This window comes from Trachypithecus francoisi, unplaced genomic scaffold (genome assembly GCF_009764315.1).
Source record: "Trachypithecus francoisi isolate TF-2019V2 unplaced genomic scaffold, Tfra_2.0 Lachesis_group5, whole genome shotgun sequence".
In the NCBI taxonomy this organism is placed as follows: domain Eukaryota; kingdom Metazoa; phylum Chordata; class Mammalia; order Primates; family Cercopithecidae; genus Trachypithecus; species Trachypithecus francoisi.
Window position 1 is genome coordinate 101,999,522 of NW_022681470.1, and position 21,345 is coordinate 102,020,866.

The window sequence follows — 21,345 nt, forward strand, 5'->3', positions numbered from 1 at the left end:
CTTCATACTGGATTTTATAATGGTGGAGGAATAAAATGAATTTGAGAGCTAAGGAATGATCACCTGTGCAGGCCGGCCACTCAGAGCTCAAATTGCCACTTGCAAACTGTTTGGGAACTAAATTGCTCAATGAAAACCTGCTTCAGTGGATCCAGGCTGCAGGCCATTGGGTGGCTGACCACATCCAGCCCCTGCAATTATAAGTCTTGAATGCTAGCCTTTGATTTTGCAGGGAGAACTCGGGACACTCCCAGATGTGAAAGCCAAAAAAGGATAGTAGGGCTGAAGCCAAGTGCCACCCTATCACAAAGCTGGAACACTAGGTTTGGACATGAGACCATGAGCATGCCAGGAGAGGGGCTAGTGCCTCAGTCATGCAACTAAAAAGCTTCACCACCCAAGGAGAGGGGCTGCTTCCTTTATCAGAACAACCTCCTTAATGCCCACATGCTTTTCAGGATGTGGGCAACGGGGGAACTGTGAGCCCGTTACTGCCTCTGCCTCTGCCACTATGCCTTTCAGCCACAGGGTATATGAAGTGTGTGTGTGTGTCGTGTGTGTGAAAGAGAATACAACCTTTCCTTCTTTTGACTTAGCGCTTAGCAAAACACATTTAAAATATTTGTACCAGTCAAGTCCCAACCACAAAGTGTGGGCACACTCAAATTAGGATACGTCAAAGAGGGCTATTTACAAAGGATTAATTACAAAAGTGTATGTGCAATGTCAGGGACCAACACACAGTAATGCAGAAACCCGTGTTAGCATCAGCAGAGCTATTTCTACTTCTGGGCCCAAAAGGCCAGGAGAAGTCACTAGGACCCTGAAGCAGAATCCTGTAGAGCAGGGGTCCCCAACCCCCGGGCCACTGACTGGATACCTTAGCCTCTTAGGAACCGTTAGGAACCGGGCTGCACAGCAGGAGGTGAGCGGCTGGCTTGCTGAGCGGCTGGCAAGCAAGCATTACTGCCTGAGCTCCGCCTCCTGTCAGATCAGCAGTGGTGTTAGAATCTCACAGGAGCACGAACCCTATTGTGAACTGCATATGTGAGGGATCTAGGTTGCGCACTCATGATAATCTAATGTCTGATGATCTGAGATGGAAGAGTTTCATCCCAAAACCATTCCCTGGCCCCAGTCCATAGAAATACTGCCTTCCACAAAACTGGTTCCTGGTGCCGAAAAGGTTGGAGACTGCTGCTGTAGAGCAGGCTACCTCAAGAAGAGCTGTGACTTCCTTCAAAGCACACAGTGGGCCTTAAGCCCTCTCAGAAAGAAGCTGGGGAATGAATGAATACCCTGATCTAATTCGCTTCACTAGGCTTTCTGTTTGCCGACTCCAAGTGGAAACCTGCAAATGTGGGAGCTGTTGATTATAATCTATCAATGTAAGTCAGCTTTCTGTCTGAGAGCTTGGTGGAGAAGGAAAGAGTGAATCTGAAGGGGCAAACATATCACTATCTAAAATAACATTCTCCCTCCAACTATATTTTTGAGAAATTTCCACTGGTACCCTGTTATTGATGTGTCTAGGCAGAAAGCATAAAGTTAAAAAATAGTATGTATTTAGAATCCTGACTTCTTTTTCTGATTTAGTAGTGTGTTTCTTCACTACTTTGGCTTTGAGTACTCAAGCTGAAGACGGTCATTGGCAGTGGGATGGATAAATTCTGGCACATTCATTGAAATGAATGCTATGCATAAATGAAAAAGAGCAACTTGCAACAACACCAAGTATATTCATCAAAATAATGTTGAGCAAAATAAGGCAGACACAAGTAATACATTCTGTATGATTTCATTATATATGTTTAGGAAAAACCAACTAATAGTAAATAGATAATCTGAACAGTGGCTACTTTTTGGGAGAAAGGTCTAGACTGAAGTGAGGGAAATAAGAATCTTTCTGGAGTCTGAAAGTATTTTGACCTGGGTAGTGATTACATGAGTGTATACATACATAAAACTTCACGTAAAATTTAACTTGAGATTTATGCGTTTGACTTATGTAAATTATACTTCAATAAAATGTATCTACAATAACCTACAGAAATGTACAAGTATCTAATATTAGAATTCATAAAATGTTGATATTTTGTACTTATTTCAGATGTTTGAAGACGCATAATGCTTATGGCTTAAAACTCCTATATTTCATCCTCTAATTCCATTTCTCTTCCTGTTTTTTCCTTCCTCTTTCCTTTCCTAGTTAGTTATTTTTATAAATTTGATCTGTGGGGATTATTTTCTTCTTGAAAACGTTGTTTGCAATAGTTGGTCCATGTAAAAAGTCTGTTTTCAAATGCAATTGTATAAAATGTGGGACTCCATAACTGTGAATTTAATTGACTGAGTGAGACAAGCCAGTGGAGTCAGCTTGCAAGGCAGGAGTTCTGGGCTCCAGCTGAATAATTCATACCCATCTGAATCATGGCTGCCATTAGGCACCACTTGGTGGCACTTGTGTGCCTCAGCATAAATATATGTGGGATTGATTCTGGACTTTGTAACCTGGCTGAGAATTTCAAGAGCTTGAAAAGCCTCATTGTAAAACATCACCTGTCTATTTCACATGTCTATTTGAGAAAATTTAGGCTGGGCAAGCACTGAGATGTAGGGACCCAGTCCTGTCCCTCTGTCATGCAATTGTCTCACATTTCTCTGTCTCTCTGCTTTTTCTCTCTTCCATGACCCCTTTTCCTTGCTTCCTAGGAAAGGTTTAAGAACGTGGATTTGAAGAGGATAGGCATCAACCACTAATCATGTTACATCAGAATCTGTGTTACTGTGCTTAGGTTTTACAAATAAAACTAGGGTTTTACATATAATCATTAGAAAGGAGGTTAACATGACTATATACCTGGACAACTGAAGAAAACAGAGAACTACCACAAACTATTAGGGATTCAGTAAATAAAATGATGTAAAACCAATTCACAGAACTATTTGGAGGATGTAATTGAAAAGAAGACCACATTTACAATAGTGCACACGTGCACACGCACACACAGCCACACACCCCAATAACTTTTAAAAAATTCAAACCCAGTGGAGGGGCTTCAAGATAGCTAACTAGAGGCATCTGGTACTTGTGTTTTCTACAAAGAAGAACAAAAATAGCAAGAAGATAATCACACTTCAAATAGATCATCTAAAAGAGAACCCAGGAATTCAACAGAAAAGTGACCGGAAACACCTAAGGCAAAGAAAGAGAGAAATGAGGCAGCCTGCTCAGCCATGACCAGCTGGGGGCCCAGAGAGGCTCCCCAATGTGGGGAAAGGGTAAGTGAGAGACCCCCAGCAGTCCACATTCCCACGGTAGATTCTTGCAATCCTAACCATGAGATATCTCCTCGACCCTTGAGGACCTTAAAACTAACATAGGAAGCTGCCTGAAGACCCTACAACTCTACTGCTCCAGAAGGGGAGCTCACACTGGGTCCCGCACACACCACCCCTGGCAAATCCTAAGCAGCTACTGCAAGGTTTCATTTTAGGAGTCCATCCCTCACCAGACTGAAACCTGTCATTAGGCCCAAAAGCCTCTGCATCTCCACATCCTGGGTCCCCCGTTGACATCCTCCACCCAATTCTACTGCCAGGCCCAAAGTGTAAGCCATTGGCTGAGACACTGCCCACCCCCAGCAGTTGGCCACCACACATTTACAAGCAAACTAAGGACAGGCTACCTCATGCACATCTTCCACTTAGGACCAAAGCATGCACTCCCCAACCACCTGCCCATGGTTGCTGCCACTGAAAATCCTACCCCCTAGCAGCAGGGTCACAGGGCATCTGCTGCCACCCTCACCCAAGCATTCTTCCAGGGACCTGGTGTATTGGTCAGAGTTCTCCAAAGGGACAGAACTAATAGAATATATGTATATATGAAAGGGAGTTTATTAAGGAGAATTGATACACGTGATCAGAAAGTGAAATCCCGCAATAGGCTGCCTTCAAGCTTAGGAGTTAGGAACCCAGTAGTGGCTCACTCGGAGTCCCAAAGCTCAAAAGTAGGGAAGCTGACATTGCAGCCTTCAGCCTGTGGGTCAAAGGCCTGAGAGTCTGCAGCAAACCACTGGTGTAAGTCCAAGAGCCCAAAGGCCAAAGAACCTGGAGCCTGATATTCAAGGGCAGGAAGCATCCAGCACAGGAGAGAGATGAAAGCCAGAAGACTCAGCAAATCAGCTTCTTCCCCTTTCTCCCAGCTGCTTTCTGTAGCTGTGCTAGCAGCTGATGGGATGGTACCCACTCAGATTGAGGGTGGGTCTTCCTCTCCCCATCCACTGACTCGAATGTTAATCTCCTCCGGCAACACTCTTACAGACACACCCAGAAACAATACTCTGCATCCTTCAATCCAATCAAGTTGACAATGTTAACCATCATATCCATGATCGCTGTGCCCCTGTCTACCACAGCTAGCACCTGCACACACTGCCAGTGGGTGTTGAAGACAGGCCTGCCTCGCCCAGCTGTGCCTCTTCCCACAGTGCCCAACCATACTGTCCAGGAGCCTGGGGATCACCCTGCCTCATCCATCACTTTTGGCATGTGAGCACTCCTTCCAGGAGCCTAAGGATGGGCCATCCAACCTGCTGCTACCACCACAGCTGGCACCCACCTGCATGCATGACCTACAGGCTTCAGGATTGGCCCAACTAGCAAATTTCAGCCCCTGCTAACCCCAGTGCAGACTGCTCAGAAACAAGAAGGCTGTCCCACTACTGCTACTGCCATCATCTATGCCATGCTCACTGTGCAGGGGCCCAAAGACCCATCAACCTATCCAGCCCACCACTGCCACTGCCAGCACCAAAGCAAGCCATTTGGAGGCCCAAGAACCAGCCTCTCTAGACCTGCTAACACTGGCGCCAGTGCACATTTCCCTGGGGCTCAACAACAGGCATTCTCAGCCTGCCACTGCCACCACTGGGACACAAGGACTGGCCCATTTTGTGTCCCCATCCCTAGCAGAATGTCACCACAGCCTCCACTAACAACCACACCCTAAGTCGCTGCTATTGATGCTGGCTACAGCCAAAGAAATCATACAGAGACTACACTACTACATGCACCTGGAATCAAAGCCAAAGTGCCCTACAAAACCAATACCATAGATACATCCTCAGAAAAATGTCCTCCCTTGTGAAATCAAATTCACAAAATTGGAAGAAGTGATTGTTACACCAGATGTGCAGATATCAGTGTAAAGACACAAGAAACATGAAAAAACAAGGAAATATAGCATCCTCTAAGGAACACAATAATTCTCCAGCAAAAGATTCCCATAAAAAATAAACTTATAAAATCCCAAAAGGGAATTCAAAATAACGATGTTTTAAAGCTTAGTGAGATACAGCAGAACAAAGTAAACAATACAAAGAAATCAGAAAAACAATTCAGGGTATGAATGAGAAATTTACCAAAGAGATAGAGGTCGTAAATAAAAGAACCAAACAGATTCTGAAACTGGAAAACTCATTGAATGGAATTAAAAAATATATTCAAAAATTTCGATAATAGACTAGATCAAGCAGAAGAATTTCAGAACTTGAAGACAGATCTTTTGAAATAACCCAGCCAGACAAAAATAAAGAAAAAAGAATTTAAAAGAATGAGCGAAGCCCACATGACATATAGCACACTATTAAGCAACCAAATGTTTAAATTTTTGGTGTCTCAGAAGTGAGAGAAAATATAAGAGATCGAAAACCTATTTAACAAAACAATAGCTGGAAATTTTCCAAGTCTAGCAAGAGATTTAAACATCTAGATAACAGGAAACTCATAGATCTCCAAACAGATACAATTTTAAAAGGTCTTCTCCATGGCCCATTATAGTCAAACTGCCAAAAGTCAAAGAGAATTCTAAAAACAGCAAGAGAAATGGTTTAGTCGCTTATAAGAGAACCCCCATCAGACTGACAGCACATTTCTCAGCAGAAACCTTATAGACCAGAAGATAATTAGATTATATACTTAAAGTGTTGAAAGAAAAAAAAAATGCCAACCAAAGATACTATACCCAAAAACTTATTTATAAATGAAAGAGAAATAGTCTTTCCCAAATAAGCAAATGCTGAGGGAATTCATCACCACTCGACAAGTTCTACAAGAAATGATTAAGGAAGTTCTATACCTGGAAACAAATGGATGATATCTACCATCATGAAAACACGAGTGTATAAAGCCCACTGGTAGAGCAAACACACAAATAAAGAAAAGAAAGGACTCAAATGTTACCACTAAGGAAAATCACCAAACCACAATAATAAATGATAAAAGGAAAAGAAAGGAACAAAGGATATACAAAAAACTCAAAATCAATTGATAAAATAAAAACAGGAATAAGTCCTCACATATCAATAATAATCTTAAATGTAAGCAGATTAAACTTTCCACGTAAAAGATATAGACTGGCTAGACTGGCTAAATGGATTAAAAAACAAAATAAAACATGCTCCAACTATATGTTGCCTTCAAACATAGTGAAAGTATTCTAGCTTGATGTGTAAACTAACCGAGGAGTATACCCTTGTAACACACCAACTGAGTCTCAGCCAGTTATAGTAGCTGAACCCTCAGCAAATCTCAGGCTTTAAATTGCCAGATTATGCCCAAATAAAACAAACCTCAAACAGTACCAATCATTTAACCCCTATATGTCATTTCTTGTTTTCTGATTTTTAAGTATAGCTCACCATGTTGGAGGTGGGGGTATTCTGAACAATTTTTGGTTCAGAATGCTTCCCAGTTCTAAAACCTGTTCCCTGCACAAACTTTGTTAAATTTAACTTGTCTTAGGTTTTTCTTTAATAATTGTAAAATATAGCATATAAAGAAATGAGGATAAAACTTTCAGGAATATTTTAACAAATATGTACAGCAAACGCTAGCGGTCAAGAAATATATTGCCAACACCCCAGCAAAAGCTACACCAAGCATACCCTTCTTCCTCCCTCCTTTCTTTTCCTGAGTATAGCCCCTTCCTTTCACCCTAGAAATAATAACTCCCTGACAGGTTTAGTAATAATTTCCTCAATTTATTTTACCAACTATCTGGGCTGCTATGACAAGATACTTCACACTGGGTAATATATAAATAGAAGACAGATCTTGCTTACAGTTCTGGAGGCTAGGAAATCCAAGATAAAGACAACAGCAAATGTAGTGTCTGGTGAGGATTATTTCTCTCTTTGCTTCAAAGACGGTGCTTTCTTCCGGGGTCCTCACATGATAGCAGGGGCAAAGAAGCCCCCTCAGGCTTCTTTTTAAGGGCACTAATCCCATTAATGACTCATGGAACCCTGCTGATCACCTCCCAAAAGCCCACCTCTTAATACCACCACACTGGGGATTAAGTTTTCACATTTCAACTTAGAGGAGACATAAACATTCAGACTATAGCATTCTGCCTCTGGTGTTCCAAAATTTATTTTGTTCTCACATGCACATTCCATCCCAATAACCTCAAAACTCTTAAATAATTTCAGCATTAATACAGAAATCTAAGGTCCAGAGTCTTGTCTAAACATCATTTAAATCAGATATGAATGAGACTCAAGTTAGAATTCATCCTGAGGCAAATTGCCCTGTGGTTGTGAATCTGTTTAATTAAACTTATGTGCTTCCAAAATACAGTGGAGAAGAAGGCATATGATAAATGTTTCTATTCCAAAAAGGAAAAATAGGAAGGAATAAAGAGTTAACTGGTCTCAAGTAAGTCTAAAACCCCTCAAGGTAAACAACAGTAAATCTTAAGTCTTGACAATCAACTTTGACTTGATGTCCTGCCTTCCGGACATACTGGTGCAGAGGTTGGAACCTCAAGGCTCCAGGTGACCTCACCCCCATGGCTTCATTGATGAGCACAGCCCACACAGCAGCTTTCAGAGGTTGGAATCAGGTGCCTGTGGCTCTCCCAGTCTGTCGTTTCACACTGGAGACTCTACACTTTCGGGGTTTTGGGACAGCCCTGCTCCCATGGCTCCATTAGACATTGCCCTACTGGGGACTCTGTGGTGACCCAACTCCCACAGTTCCAGTGAGCAATGCCCTAGTGGGAGCTCTCTGTGATGGCCCTTCCCCTGTGGCAGTTCTCAGCCTAGATTTCAAGGCTCTGTGGAGTATCCTTTGAAATCTATGTGGAGGTGGCCATCCTCCCGCAGTTCTTGCATTCTGAGTGCCTGGAGAGTTGGCATCATGTGAATGCTGCAAAGGTTTACTACCCGCAACCTCTGGAGGGCCAACCACTGCTGCTGGCACCACAACTGGGCACACTGGAGCCACACCGGGGGTGGCCAAGAAGTGCTGCATTTGAATCAAAGAGCAGAGATTTGAAGTGGTACTGGGCAGTGAGTTAAAGGCCCCACATATGTCCTGGGCTCCTCCTTTTAAACCATTATGCCCTCATGGCTCTGCCATCGTGGACCTGTGATGGAAATGGCAGTCCCAAAGATCTCCACATTGTGTTCAGGGTCATTCTTTCATTGTCTTGATGAATGACACAGGGCTGAGTGATGCTGATCTCCTTATCGAAGAGTGACTTGGTCACGCCCGTGGTATTTTCTTCCGAACATGACCCGGCTGAGAATTTTCCATATTATTACATTCTTTTCCCTTTTTGATTATCTCTCTTTAGCTCATTTCTGTCTTCTCACATTTTATCATAAGCAATCACGAGAAGCCTCAACACTTTGCTTAGAGATTTCTTCCTGCCAAATATCCTATTTCATCATTAGAAGTTCTACCTCGCACAAAACACAGTTCAGCCATGTTTTGTGCCACTCTATAATAAGGATTTTCTTTCCTCTCATTTTCAATAACACGTTCCTCATTTCCATCTAATACAATGTCCTCATCAGAATAGGCTTTACCATTCACATGTCTATTTAATACCAACATTCTGACCATGACCACTTAGGTAATCTCTGTGAAGACTGAGGCTTTCTCTACAGCTCTTCTCTTCTAAGCCCTCACCAGAATCATCCTTAATGCTTCATTAATGGCAATGTACAGTTTAAAAAGAAATCATGTATCCCCAAACTCTTCTAACCTCTACTCATTACCCAGTTCCAAAGCCACTTTTACATTTTAGGTATTTGTTAAAGTGACAGCCTATTTTCAATACCAATTTCTGAGTGAAACTCTAAAAACAGAGTTAGATTTTGCCAGATTTTGAACTTTATATTCATTATGTTTTGTTTTTCCATGTTTGTAAAATTCTTCCGTGTTGTTGCATGTAACTGATTCATCATCTCCATTGCCACAGTCACTATTGATAGAAATTTGGATTGTTATCAGTGTGGAGAATATTGTTATGTCCATGTATCCTGGTGTACATACAAACACATTTCTGTAGGATATATACCTAGAGTGGAATTGCTGGATCACAGGGTCTTCATATTTTCAGATACATAAGAAATGCTGAACAGGGCTTTAAAGTATTTTTGCTGATTTACATTGCCACCAAAGGATATAAGAGTTCTTACTCTTCTATGTCCTTACCTAAACTTCATGTTAGGTTTCCTATGATTCGGCTTCCTGAATCATTTTCAGCCTGAGGGACATCCGATAGAAGCTTTAATTTGCAGTATTCTGTTTAGTAATGTGGTTGAGAACCTTTCCAATTGTTTACTGGCCATATACATTTTCTCTTTTGTGAAGTGTTTGTTAAACTCTTTTGCTTATTTTTCTGTTAGATTATCTGTCTTTTTCTCATTGACTTGTCAGAGTCACTTACAATGTCCTTTGTCAGTTATAGGATTATTCAATATCTTGATTCAATAATAAGACAGATTCCTACCTTAGATGGGAGACAGAATTATATTCCATATAAAAGAAAAATCAGAGATATACCAAAATAAATTTATCAAAGCCCATATTAGACAGACATTTTTACAATCATAGAATGAAGAAAGACAGAAGAACGACATGAAACTCTGCAACCAGGTGGGTTTAAAATATTCTGCATGGTGAAAAACACTATAAAAGTTAGTGACAAATAACTGACTGGAAGAACAGATTTGCAAAATATAAATAGCTCCAACAAATCAATAAAAGCAGGACAAACCATGTAATATAAGAATGAGCAGGCAAATTTAAGAATAAAAAAAGTAGACTGGTTTTCAGCTACTAAATACGCTCAACTTCACTAATAACCAGAGAATGCAAATTGAAATAGTGAGTTGCCTTCTTTTTATAATGCAGGTGTAGATTAAAGAGTTGGATATTATATACTACTGGAAATGTTGCGAGAATATGGGCCTTCTATACCTGCACTGTATAACACTGCAGCTACTGGTCACAAGTGGTTATTTAAATTTAAATTAGGCCAAGCGCAGTGGCTCACGACAGTAATCCCAGCACTTTGGGAGGCCAAGGTGGGCAGATCATGAGGTCAAGAGATCGAGACCAGTCTGACCAACATGGTGAAATCCCATCTCTACCAAAAATACAAAAATTAGCTGGGTATGGTGGTGGGTGCCTGTAGTCCCAGCTACTTGGGAGGCTAAGGCAGGAGAATTGCTGGAACCCAGAAGTGGAGGTTGCAGTGAGCAGAGATCGCGCCACTGCCCTCCAGCCTGGCGACAGAGCGAGTCTTCCCTCTCAATAAATAAATAAATAAATAAATAAATAAATTTAAATTAAATAAATTTTAAAGTATAAAGTTCAATTGCTCACACTAGCCACATTTCAAGTGCTCGATAGCCAGGAGTGGCTAGTGGCTACAGTATTGGGCTATATTAACATTTTCACCACCACAAAAAGTTCTATTGGGAAGCACTATTTTATAGATAGTTTGCAAAGAAGTAGAAGATTTTTAGAGGGAGGCTGTATTATCTTGGATCTAACACTTTCAATTCTAGGACTCTATCACAATGTAAATACTTTTCAGGGGCAGAGAAAATGTATGTGTATTTATTATGTGTGTGTGTGTGTAAATTGTTGTAAATATATTTACTGTCAAAATATAGAAAACCTTATAAACAAGATAATTATAATATTTTAAACAACATAATTACATCATCTATACATGGGGAAAATTGTTAAATAAATATTTGTTTCCATACTATAGAACAGTATGCATCTATTGGAAGCAATAATCTAAATCAGAGAACTACTTACAATATGTTGTTCACTTTTTTTAAAAAAATAGAGACAGGGTCTCACTATGTTACCCAGGCTTGTCTTGATCATCTGAGCTCAAGTGATACACCCTCCTCACTTCCCAAAGTGCTGGGTGTACAGGCGTGAGGCACCACTGCTGTCCCCGATATGTTGTTCACTACAAAAGACAAGGGTAAAATAATATGAATAGTATATACTTATTTATTTATTTGAACCATTTTATTAAGGTATGATTCACATGTAAAAAGTTGTACATATTTAATGTATTTACATCTCAGTGAATTTGGGGATAAATATATACCTGTGAAACCATCACCATATCACCATTATTAAGGCCATGAACATAGCCATCATCTCCAAATTTTCCTTGCACCCTCTTTATCATTATTGGGGTGTGTGTGTGTGTGTGTATACAAGAAATTGACCCTGTTAGTAAATTTTAAGTATACAGTACAGTATTGTTGGCTATAGGCAGGCACTGTACTGTATTATAGATCTCTAGAAGTTGTTTATCTTGCACAACTGAAACTTTGTACCCTTTGACCACCACCTCATTTCATCCTCCCCTCAGGACCTGGAAACTACCATTCTACTCTCTGCTTCTATGACTTTGACTATTTTAGTCCACATATAAGTGAGATGATACAGTATTCATCCTTTTGGGTATGGCTTATTTCACTTGGCGTAATGCCTTTAAATATTACATAGTTTCTATACTTGTAAAGACATATCAAAAAATGGAGAAAGAATTACACCTAGTAGTCACATCTATGGAGGGGAGTGTATTAGACAAGCATGCCGGGTTGGAGGATAATGGAGGCTTTCATTTGTTACTCCATTATCATTCAGGGTTATTCATATCCTTTGTGATACGCATGTATAATTTCCATAAATAAAGAGAAATATGTCAAAGCAGGCTATTTACACAAGGCTTGGGGTCCAACATTCAGATGCTAGACATCTGTGTTTAGTACACAGATTGTATTGTAGCAGTGGGAATTGATGAATTGGTGTTTTTCTTCAAGAAATTCTACAACAGCCCAAAGAAAAATGGTACAGAGATGAAAATGATGATTTGATTAAATAGAATAGATCCAGAAGATATACTGCAATTGCCCTCCCCAATTTAGGCTGCTGGGTGTTGCTTGAGAAAATCAAATTAATTTACAGATAGGAAACTGCAATTTCTCGTTTCCAACCTGAATTAGGCCCTCAACACACTTGGTGATACTTTTGTTTTTCTCTAGTCCACTGTCTCCTGAGCTCTCTTCTTCATCTCTTTCAGCTCTGTCACCCCTACACTCCCAGCAGCTGACGTCACAGAGAAAGCCGAAGCCTTCTGACTAGCTCTCCCTTATTTTCTCACTGCACTCATAGCTTCACTGCCTGCTACCCTGCTGTCTGCTCCACCCCTGCCTCCTGCTCTGCTGCCCCCAAGGAGGATCTCGCTGCGTCATCACCCAACCTCTCCTGGAGGCTGAGCAAGGCTCCAGCAGGGACTCTTTCCTCTAACAAGCCCTCTTTCTACCACATGGTTCCCAAGCTACTGTCTTACCTTTTCTCTCTCCTTCACCCAATTTATTGAAAGTGCAGTCTAGGTCTGTGATCTCCTCTTTCTAACCTCCAATTTACATTCCAGCCTCCTGGTATGTGGCTTTGCTCCTCAGTAGGTCCCCGAAACAGTGTGCACTAAAGTTTCTATGACCTCTCTTGTGCTCATTGCAGTGTTGCCAGAACTCTGCTCAGCGTTTCACCTGTTGGTCATGACATCGTTCATTAAGTGCTTCTGCAATCACCTGTTATCCTGCCTTTCTTTTTATGTCAATATCCACTCCTTCACAGGTCATTGCAAGCTTCTTTCTTTCAGCCCAACCTTAAATCCTACTATTCCTGAGCGTTCCAACCTGGTCTTTCTCTGCTCATTCCTCACCATCCCATGAGGCATCATCATCTGCTTGTATGGCTTCAATCAGCACCACTGAGCAGAGGACTCCAATTCAGCTCTAACTCAGGCATCTCAGTCCAGAGGAAGCTGCCTACTCATCTGACTGCAGTTGAGAAATCCCTTCTTCAGTGCTCCTTTACTGACACCTGGAAATCTACATTTTGCAAGCAGAGCTTGTCATATTTATTTGCTTTATCTAAATCTATTTGTTCTGACGTTTTTCTTCTTTGAGTGGTTAGAGCCATGACACACACATACACCTAAGCCAGAAACATCAACATTCTTTCTCATTTTTGCCTCTTTCATTCTGGGAGAATCCATTCAAGCATTAAGTCCAGGAAAGTCTAAGTGGTTTTAAATCTCTTGAAGCTGTCAACTTCTGTCCTTCCCCAAAGAGACAACAGAGTTGACTGGAAAAGAACACGGGCTCTGGGTAGAGTTGCCTAAATGTTCACAGGGATTACTTCAGCTGACACCACCTTCTGAACCATGGTACAGTTTTCACATCCTCGCATGCAAAGTATGGGTGATAATAGTAGTACCTACAACCTAGGGTCATTGTGAAGATTTAATGGGCTGATTTATGCAGAGCATAGCAGAGTGTGTAGCACGAAAGAAGCCAGTCTTCCATAAGCACTGTTTATTATCAGCCCTAAGGCCATGCTTTCTGCCAACAGACAACATAGATTGGTACAAGAGCTTTTAACTAGTGCCCCTGACTCAAGCCTGGTCCTTTTTAACCTTTCCTTGTAGTTCAGCCAGATTGAATATCCCAGGAACAAAACTGAAACTATTCTTCTCCTATCAGAATCTCTCAAAATCAGCTCATGACCTTCTGATTTGCCCTTTTATGGACGATAAACCCTTCTATTTTCTGAGCCAGAGGCTTCTGCCTTTGTGGAGTCAGCCTCATAACTCGACTAGGAACATAACCAGCTATCTACCTTTCTCAGAAAGCACTTGGGTTTGCTCTTCTCACAGGCACTTTTTCTAGATTCTCCCCACCATTGCACATGGACACATGAAAATGACACTGACCCCTGGCACCCCAAAGACACACAGCAGAAAGCACCCCCAGGCAAAAATGAGCTCAGAGCCTTTCTGTTGCCTGGGCCCACCACCGAGGCTCAGGGCCTTCTCTAAAAAGAAGCCGCAGCTGAAGCCAGGGGAACTGCCCAGCGTGGGGCTGGGAGTGTGGAGTCTGCACTGATGCTCTCAGGCTGTTTCCACTCTTGCTGGCTCTGATGCTCCTTTCTTTTCCCGCAAGCAACCCTAGTGGAAAACTGGGAAACGTCCAGCAATGCAGTTAGGACAGTGGCCCATAAAACATCGGATTTCAACCTGTGTCCTAAGGTGTAAAGACACAGACTAAAGGCACAAGATATAGTGAGCCTTTAACACTTTCTCCTTTGTTCTTCCTATTTCTCTATTTCTTCTCCATTTCCGATAGTGTTCTTTACCCTCTCTCCATCCCACGTGCCAACAGCCCCTCTTTTCTCTTTTATTCTCGCCCACGGTTTCCCTCCTTTCTTCCACCTGCGCCCAACGGTACGGCCCAGAAAACGAACTGGATGCGTTGGACAGGGCACGCGCGCACTGGGAACGCCAGCTAGACCGAGCCCTGGGAGGCAAGGAGGTCCCCAGGAAACCCTGCCAGGGGAGCCGGGTTTTGCGCTCCGGCGCCTCTAGCGGCGGCCCCCAGAAGTCTGACTCGCGAGGCCCGAGTTGCAGGGACTGAATAGCAAACGGAGGCTGAGTAGGAAACAGACTATGAGGTCGGTGCAGATCTTACTCTCCCAATGCCGATTGCTCCTTGTACTAGTTCCGACAGTGCTCCTTCTTAACTCTCTTGGCGAAGATGTAATTTTTCACCCTCAAGGGGAGTTTGACTCGTTTGAAATCACTATTCCCGAGAAGCTGAGCTTCCGGGGAGAGGTGCAGGGTGTGGTCAGTCCCGTGTCCTACCAACTGCAGTTAAAAGGCAAGAAGCATGTCCTCCATTTGTGGCCCAAGAGATTTCTGTTGCCCCGACATCTGCGCATTTTCTCCTTCACAGAACATGGGGAACTGCTGGAGGATCATCCTTATATACCCAAGGACTGCAACTACATGGGCTCCGTGGAAGAGTCTCTGGACTCTAAAGCTACTATAAGCACATGCATGGGGGGCCTCCGAGGTGTATTTAACATTGATGCCAAACATTACCAAATTGAGCCCCTCAAGGCCTCTCCCAGTTTTGAACATGTCGTCTATCTCCTGAAGAAAGAGCAGTTTGGGAATCAGGTTTGTGGCTTAAGTGATGATGAAATAGAATGGCAGATGGCCCCTTATGAGAATAAGGCGAGGCTAAGGGACTATCCTGGATCCTATAAACACCCAAAGTACTTGGAATTGATCCTACTCTTTGATCACAGTAGGTATAGCTTTGTGAACAACAATCTTTCTCAAGTCATACATGATGGCATTATTTTGACTGCGATTATGGACACCTACTTTCAAGACGTTCGTATGAGGATACACTTAAAGGCTCTTGAAGTATGGACAGATTTTAACAAAATACGCGTTGGATATCCAGCGTTAGCTGATGTTTTAGGCAGATTTGTAATATATAAAAAAAGTATATTAAATGCTCGACTGTCATCAGATTGGGCACATTTATATCTTCAAAGAAAATATAATGATGCTCTTGCATGGTCTTTTGGAAAAGTGTGTTCTCTAGAATATGCTGGATCAGTGAGTACTTTACTAGATGCAAATATCCTTGCACCTGCCACCTGGTCTGCTCATGAACTGGGTCATGCTGTAGGGATGTTACATGATGAACAATACTGCCAATGTAGGGGTAGGCTTAATTGCATCATGGGCTCAGGACGCAGTGGGTTTAGCAACTGCAGTTATATCTCTTTTTTTAAACATATCTCTTCGGGAGCAACATGTCTAAATAATATCCCAGGACTACGTTATGTGCTTAAGAGATGTGGAAACAAAATTGTGGAAGACAATGAGGAATGTGATTGTGGTTCCACAGAGGAGTGTCAGAAAGATCGGTGTTGCCAATCAAATTGTAAGTTGCAACCAGGTGCCAACTGTAGCATTGGACTTTGCTGTCATGGTTGTCGGTTTCGTCCATCTGGATACATGTGTAGGCAGGAAGAAAATGAATGTGACCTTGCAGAGTACTGTGACGGGAATTCAAGTTCCTGCCCAAATGATGTTTATAAGCAGGATGGAACTCCTTGCAAGTATAAAGGCCGTTGTTTCAGGAAGGGGTGCAGATCCAGATATATGCAGTGCCAAAGCATTTTTGGACCTGATGCCATGGAGGCTCCTAGTGAGTGCTATGATGCAGTTAACTTAATAGGTGATCAATTTGGTAACTGTGAGATTACAGGAATTCGAAATTTTAAAAAGTGTGAAAGTGCAAATTCAATATGTGGCAGGCTACAGTGTATAAACGTCGAAACCATCCCTGATTTGCCAGAGCATACGACTATAATTTCTACTCATTTAGGGGCAGAAAATCTCATGTGCTGGGGCACAGGCTATCATCTATCCATGAAACCCATGGGGATACCTGACCTGGGTATGATAAATGATGGCACCTCCTGTGGAGAAGACCGGGTATGTTTTAACAAAAATTGCGTCAATAGCTCAGTCCTGCAGTTTGACTGTTTGCCTGAGAAATGCAATACCCGAGGTGTTTGCAACAACAGAAAAAACTGCCACTGCATATATGGCTGGGCACCTCCATTCTGTGAAGAGGTGGGGTATGGAGGAAGCATTGACAGTGGGCCTCCAGGACTGTTCGGAGGGGAGATTCCCCAGTCAATTCGGATTGTGTCCATCATAATGTTTCGCCTTTTTTTATTAATCCTTTCAGCGGTTTTTGTGTTTTTCCGACAAGTGATAGGAAACCATTTAAAATCCAAACAGGAAAAAATGCCACCATCCAAAGCAGAAACTGAACAGGAAGAATCTAAAACAAAAACTGGAGAGGAAGAATCTAAAGCAAAAACCGAACAGGAAGAATCTAAAGCAAAAACTGGACAGGAAGAATCTAAAGCAAAAACTGGACAGGAAGCATCTAAAGCAAACGTTGAAAGTAAACGACCCAAAGCAAAGAGTGTCAAGAAAGAAAAAAAGTAACCAGTTAATCCATACTCATTCAGTAACACACGCTCATTTATTTAACCAGCTAATCATTTATCCAAAGGCTTTCCATTCTTCTCCCAATATTTTTTTACTTTAATTTTTCCCACAAGTTTTAATCAGCAAATAAATGGCATTCTTGTTTTGGAAACAAACCAGTGCATTCTACTTCTCTAGTATTCACTTGCCCCTCAGTTTGCGATCAAGTTGCGGGTATTTTGAAAATCCTGCTCTAATGGCTTTTCCATACACTAAAGCTCTGAAAGTAGTGAGTTTCCTAGAATTACTGTTGTATTCAAGGTGTAGTCTTATTTCTCAGAATCCCAGGGAACAAAGCAATTGTCTGCCTCTCCCTCTTCTTCCCTCAACTTGGTCCATGTGAACATCCGCACCTGCACCCATGCTGATGAGTAAATGCCAACAACATATTTTATGAGTAAAAATGCTTCTAGAAGCATTTTCAGTATTTGGGGTGATCTCAGGTGGGTTAATGACACTGATCTGTCCTAACTCTTGCATTGCACCACAGTGCAGTGATGACAAGATGATGCCAGGCCTTAGTGGTGTCCTGGGGCAAGGCTGTTAAGAAAATTTGTGTTTGCAGTGTCTGCTTGGAGGGGCAGATCTTTTGTGAGTGCGTGTGTGCTGAGTGACACCTGGCCCCATGTTTACCACTCTCCTAAGTAGCACAGAGGAGGAGTGAGGAACGCATTTCACTCCCAAGGACCTCCGTGTCTCTGCCTCCACATCTTCCTTCCCATTTGCACAGTGCTTTGGGTGGGAGGAGAGGACTGAGGGGTGCCTTGGCAGAAGTCAGTATCCACTTCTTATATCCAAAGGGGGATCGTCCCTCTCAGATTTGTGTCAGCCCAAGCTTTTTGGTTTTGTTCTAGGCTGGGTCTTCCTGCTGTTTTCTCATCTTACCCCAGTGCTCCTCTCCCTCCTCAGGCAACACTGCAGGCCTGCAGTGCCCCATCTCAATCTCCTGGTTTTTTTTGTTTTTTGTTTTTGTGTGTGTGTGAGGCGGAGTCTTGTTCTGTAGCCCAGGCTGGAGTGCAGTGGCACCATCTCGGCTCACTGCAAGCTCCACCTCCCGGGTTCAGGCCATTCTCCTGCCTCAGCCTCCCGAGTAGCTGGGACTACAGGCGCCCGCCACCTCGCCTGGCTAATTATTTGTATTTTTAGTAGAGACAGGGTTTCACCATGTTAGCCAGGATGGTCTCCATCTGCTGACCTTGTGATCCTCCCACTTTGGCCTCCCAAAGTGCTGGGATTTGCAGGTGTGAGCCACTGTGCCCAGCCTCCTGTTTCTTAGTCACACTTCTAGTGAAAGATGAACTTGCAGCAGTCTCACAGGGAAAGTTGGTCCCCAGATGGTTTTTTTCTCAGCGTATGTGCCAGCAGCCTTCTAAGAGCTTCATGCGTATTACTAACATGCATACTGCTGAAAACAGTTCCACATGAGATAGGTGTCATTGTTTTCTCATTTTACAGAAGAGAAACTGAGGCACTGCAAGGTTAAATAACCTGCCTGAAGTTACACATCTAATAAGTAATGACATTATTCAAGAAAACTTTACATGAAAATTAGAAAATTGAGTTGAGATCATTTATTTAAAAATCATAAGGATATTTACACATTAGGATTTAAAAAAATCTTTGATTGTAATAAAATACACATACTCTAATATGGACCATCTTAACCGTTTTTATGTGTGTGGTTCAGCAGTGTTAAGTATTTTACATTGTTGTGCAAATAATCTCCAGAACTCTTTTCATCTTGCAAAACTGAAACCCCATACCCATTAAACCATAATTCTCCATTCGTCCATCCCTTTACGCCTCCCAACAAATATCCTACTTTCTATCTGTGTGAATTTGGCTAATCTAGGTACTTCATATAAATAGAATCTCATAGTATTTGCCCTTTTGTGATTGGCTTACTTCACTTAGCGCGATGTCTTTAGGGTTCATCTATGTTGTCGTATTTTGTGTTGGAATTTCCTTATTTTGTAAGGCCGAATGGCAGCTAGATGTTTCTGTGTACCACGTTGTGTCTAATCATTCTTCACTGAGGGCCACTTGGATTACTTCCACCTTTTGCCTACTGTGAGCAAGGCTGCCATGAACATAGGTATACAAACATCTGTTCATGTCTCTGCTTTCAATTCTTTTGGATATAAATCCAGAAGTGGAATCGCTAGATCATGGGGTAGTTCTATTTTTAAGTTTTTAAGGAACTGCCATACTGTTTCCCATAACAGCTGCACCTTTTCATATTCCCACTAGCAGTGTACAAAGGTTCCAATTTGTCTACATCCTCCCCAACACTAGTATTTTCTGGTTTTTACAGATAATAGCCACCTTAATGGATGTAACATGGTGTCTCATTGTGGTTATGATTTGCATTTCTCTAATATCAGTGATATTGTGCATCTTTTCTTGTGCTTATTGGCCATAAGGATATCTTTTTTGAAGAAATGTGTATTCAAATCTTTTGTCCATTGTTTGAGTTGTTTGGTTTCTTTTTTGTTGAACTGAAGGAGTTCTTTAGATATTCTGGAAATTAACCCTGTATCCAAATACATGACTTGAAAATGTTTTCTCCCATTCCGTAGGTTGCTTTTTCATTCTGTTGATTTTGTGCTTTGATGCACAGAAGTTTTAAATTTTGATGTAGTACAGTTTATCTATGTTTTACTTTTGCTTCCTGTTTTTCAGTGTCATATCTAAGAAATCCAGTTAACCAAATTCAGTATCATAATACACTTTTTCCTGTATTTTTTTCTTTTCTTTTCTTTTTTTTTTTTTTTTGAGATGGGATCTCACTCTCTCACTCAGGCTGGAGTGCAGTGGCATGATCTCTGTTCACTGCAACCTCTGCCTCCTGGGCTCAAGCAATTCTCCTGCCTCAGCCTCCCAAGTAGCTGGGAATACAGGGCATGCACCCCCATGCCTGGCTAATTTGTATGTTTTTCTCTAAGTGTTTTACACTTTTAGGTCTTACATACAGGTATTTGATCTTTTTTTTTTTTTTGAGATGGGGTCATGTTCTGTCACCCAAGCTAGAGTTTGCAGTGCTGTGAACACAGTTCACTGCAGCCTCAATCTCCTGGGCTCAAGTGATCTGATCCTTTCACCTCAGCCTCCCAAGTAGCTGGGACTACAGGCATGTGCCACCACACCCAGCTATTTTTTTTCTTTTTTTCTTTTTTTTTTTTTTTGCAGAGATGAAATTTCACATGTTGCTTAGGTTGTCTCTAACTCCTGGGCTCAAGCAATCCTCCTGACTCAGCCTCCCAAATTGTTGGGATTATAGGCATGAACCACCATGCTTGGCTTTTGAACCATTTTGAGTTAACTTTTGTATGTGATGGAAAGTGCTTTTTTCTTTTGCATGTCCATATTTAGTTTTGGAATCTTCTACTATTGTGGTATTTCTTCTATTTCTCCCTTCAGTTTTGTCAGTGTTTGCTTTATATATCTAGGTGCTTTAATGTTGGATGCATACATAGTTATGACTGTTGTATCTTGCTGGTGGATTGATATTTTATCATTGTAAAAATCCTATTTTGTCTCTTGAGACAGTTTTTGACTAAAAGTTTAGTTTGTCTGATATAAATATAGTCACTCCTGGTCTCTTTTTGTTAACATTTGCATGTAATTTCTTTTTCCACCCCTTTACTTTCTGCCGATGTGTTTCATTAAATCTAAAAAGACTTTGTCATAGACAGCATAGGTTGGGTCTTGGTTTTTATTATTATTATTATTATTATTGAGATGGAGTCTCGTTCTGTCACTGAGCTGGAGTGCAGTGGCATGATCTCGACTCACTGCAACCTCCACCTTCTGGATTCAAGTGATTCTCCTGCCTCAGCCTCCCAAGTAGCTGGGACTACAGGTGCCCATCACCACGCTCAGCTAATTTTTGTATTTTCAGTAGAGACAGGGTCTCACCATGTTGGCCAGACTGGTCTTGAACGCCTGACCTCAAGTTATCCACCTGCCTTAACCACCCCAAATGCTGGGATTACAGGCGTGAACCACCATGCCTGGCTGGCCTTGCTTTTTAAAAAAAAATCCATCCAGCCACTCTATGTCTTTTGATTGGGGAGGAT

General features: G+C 41.9%; 1 protein-coding gene across 1 annotated transcript; it reads left to right on the plus strand.

The window, feature by feature from the left end:
* The first annotated feature begins 14,666 nt into the window (after nt 1-14,666).
* ADAM30 (ADAM metallopeptidase domain 30) lies at nt 14,667-17,653 on the plus strand. The gene has a single exon (XM_033198185.1). It carries the CDS (start codon nt 14,849-14,851, stop codon nt 17,222-17,224), a length of 2,376 nt encoding a protein of 791 aa, XP_033054076.1. The 5' UTR covers nt 14,667-14,848; the 3' UTR covers nt 17,225-17,653.
* Nucleotides 17,654-21,345: the final 3,692 nt, after the last annotated feature.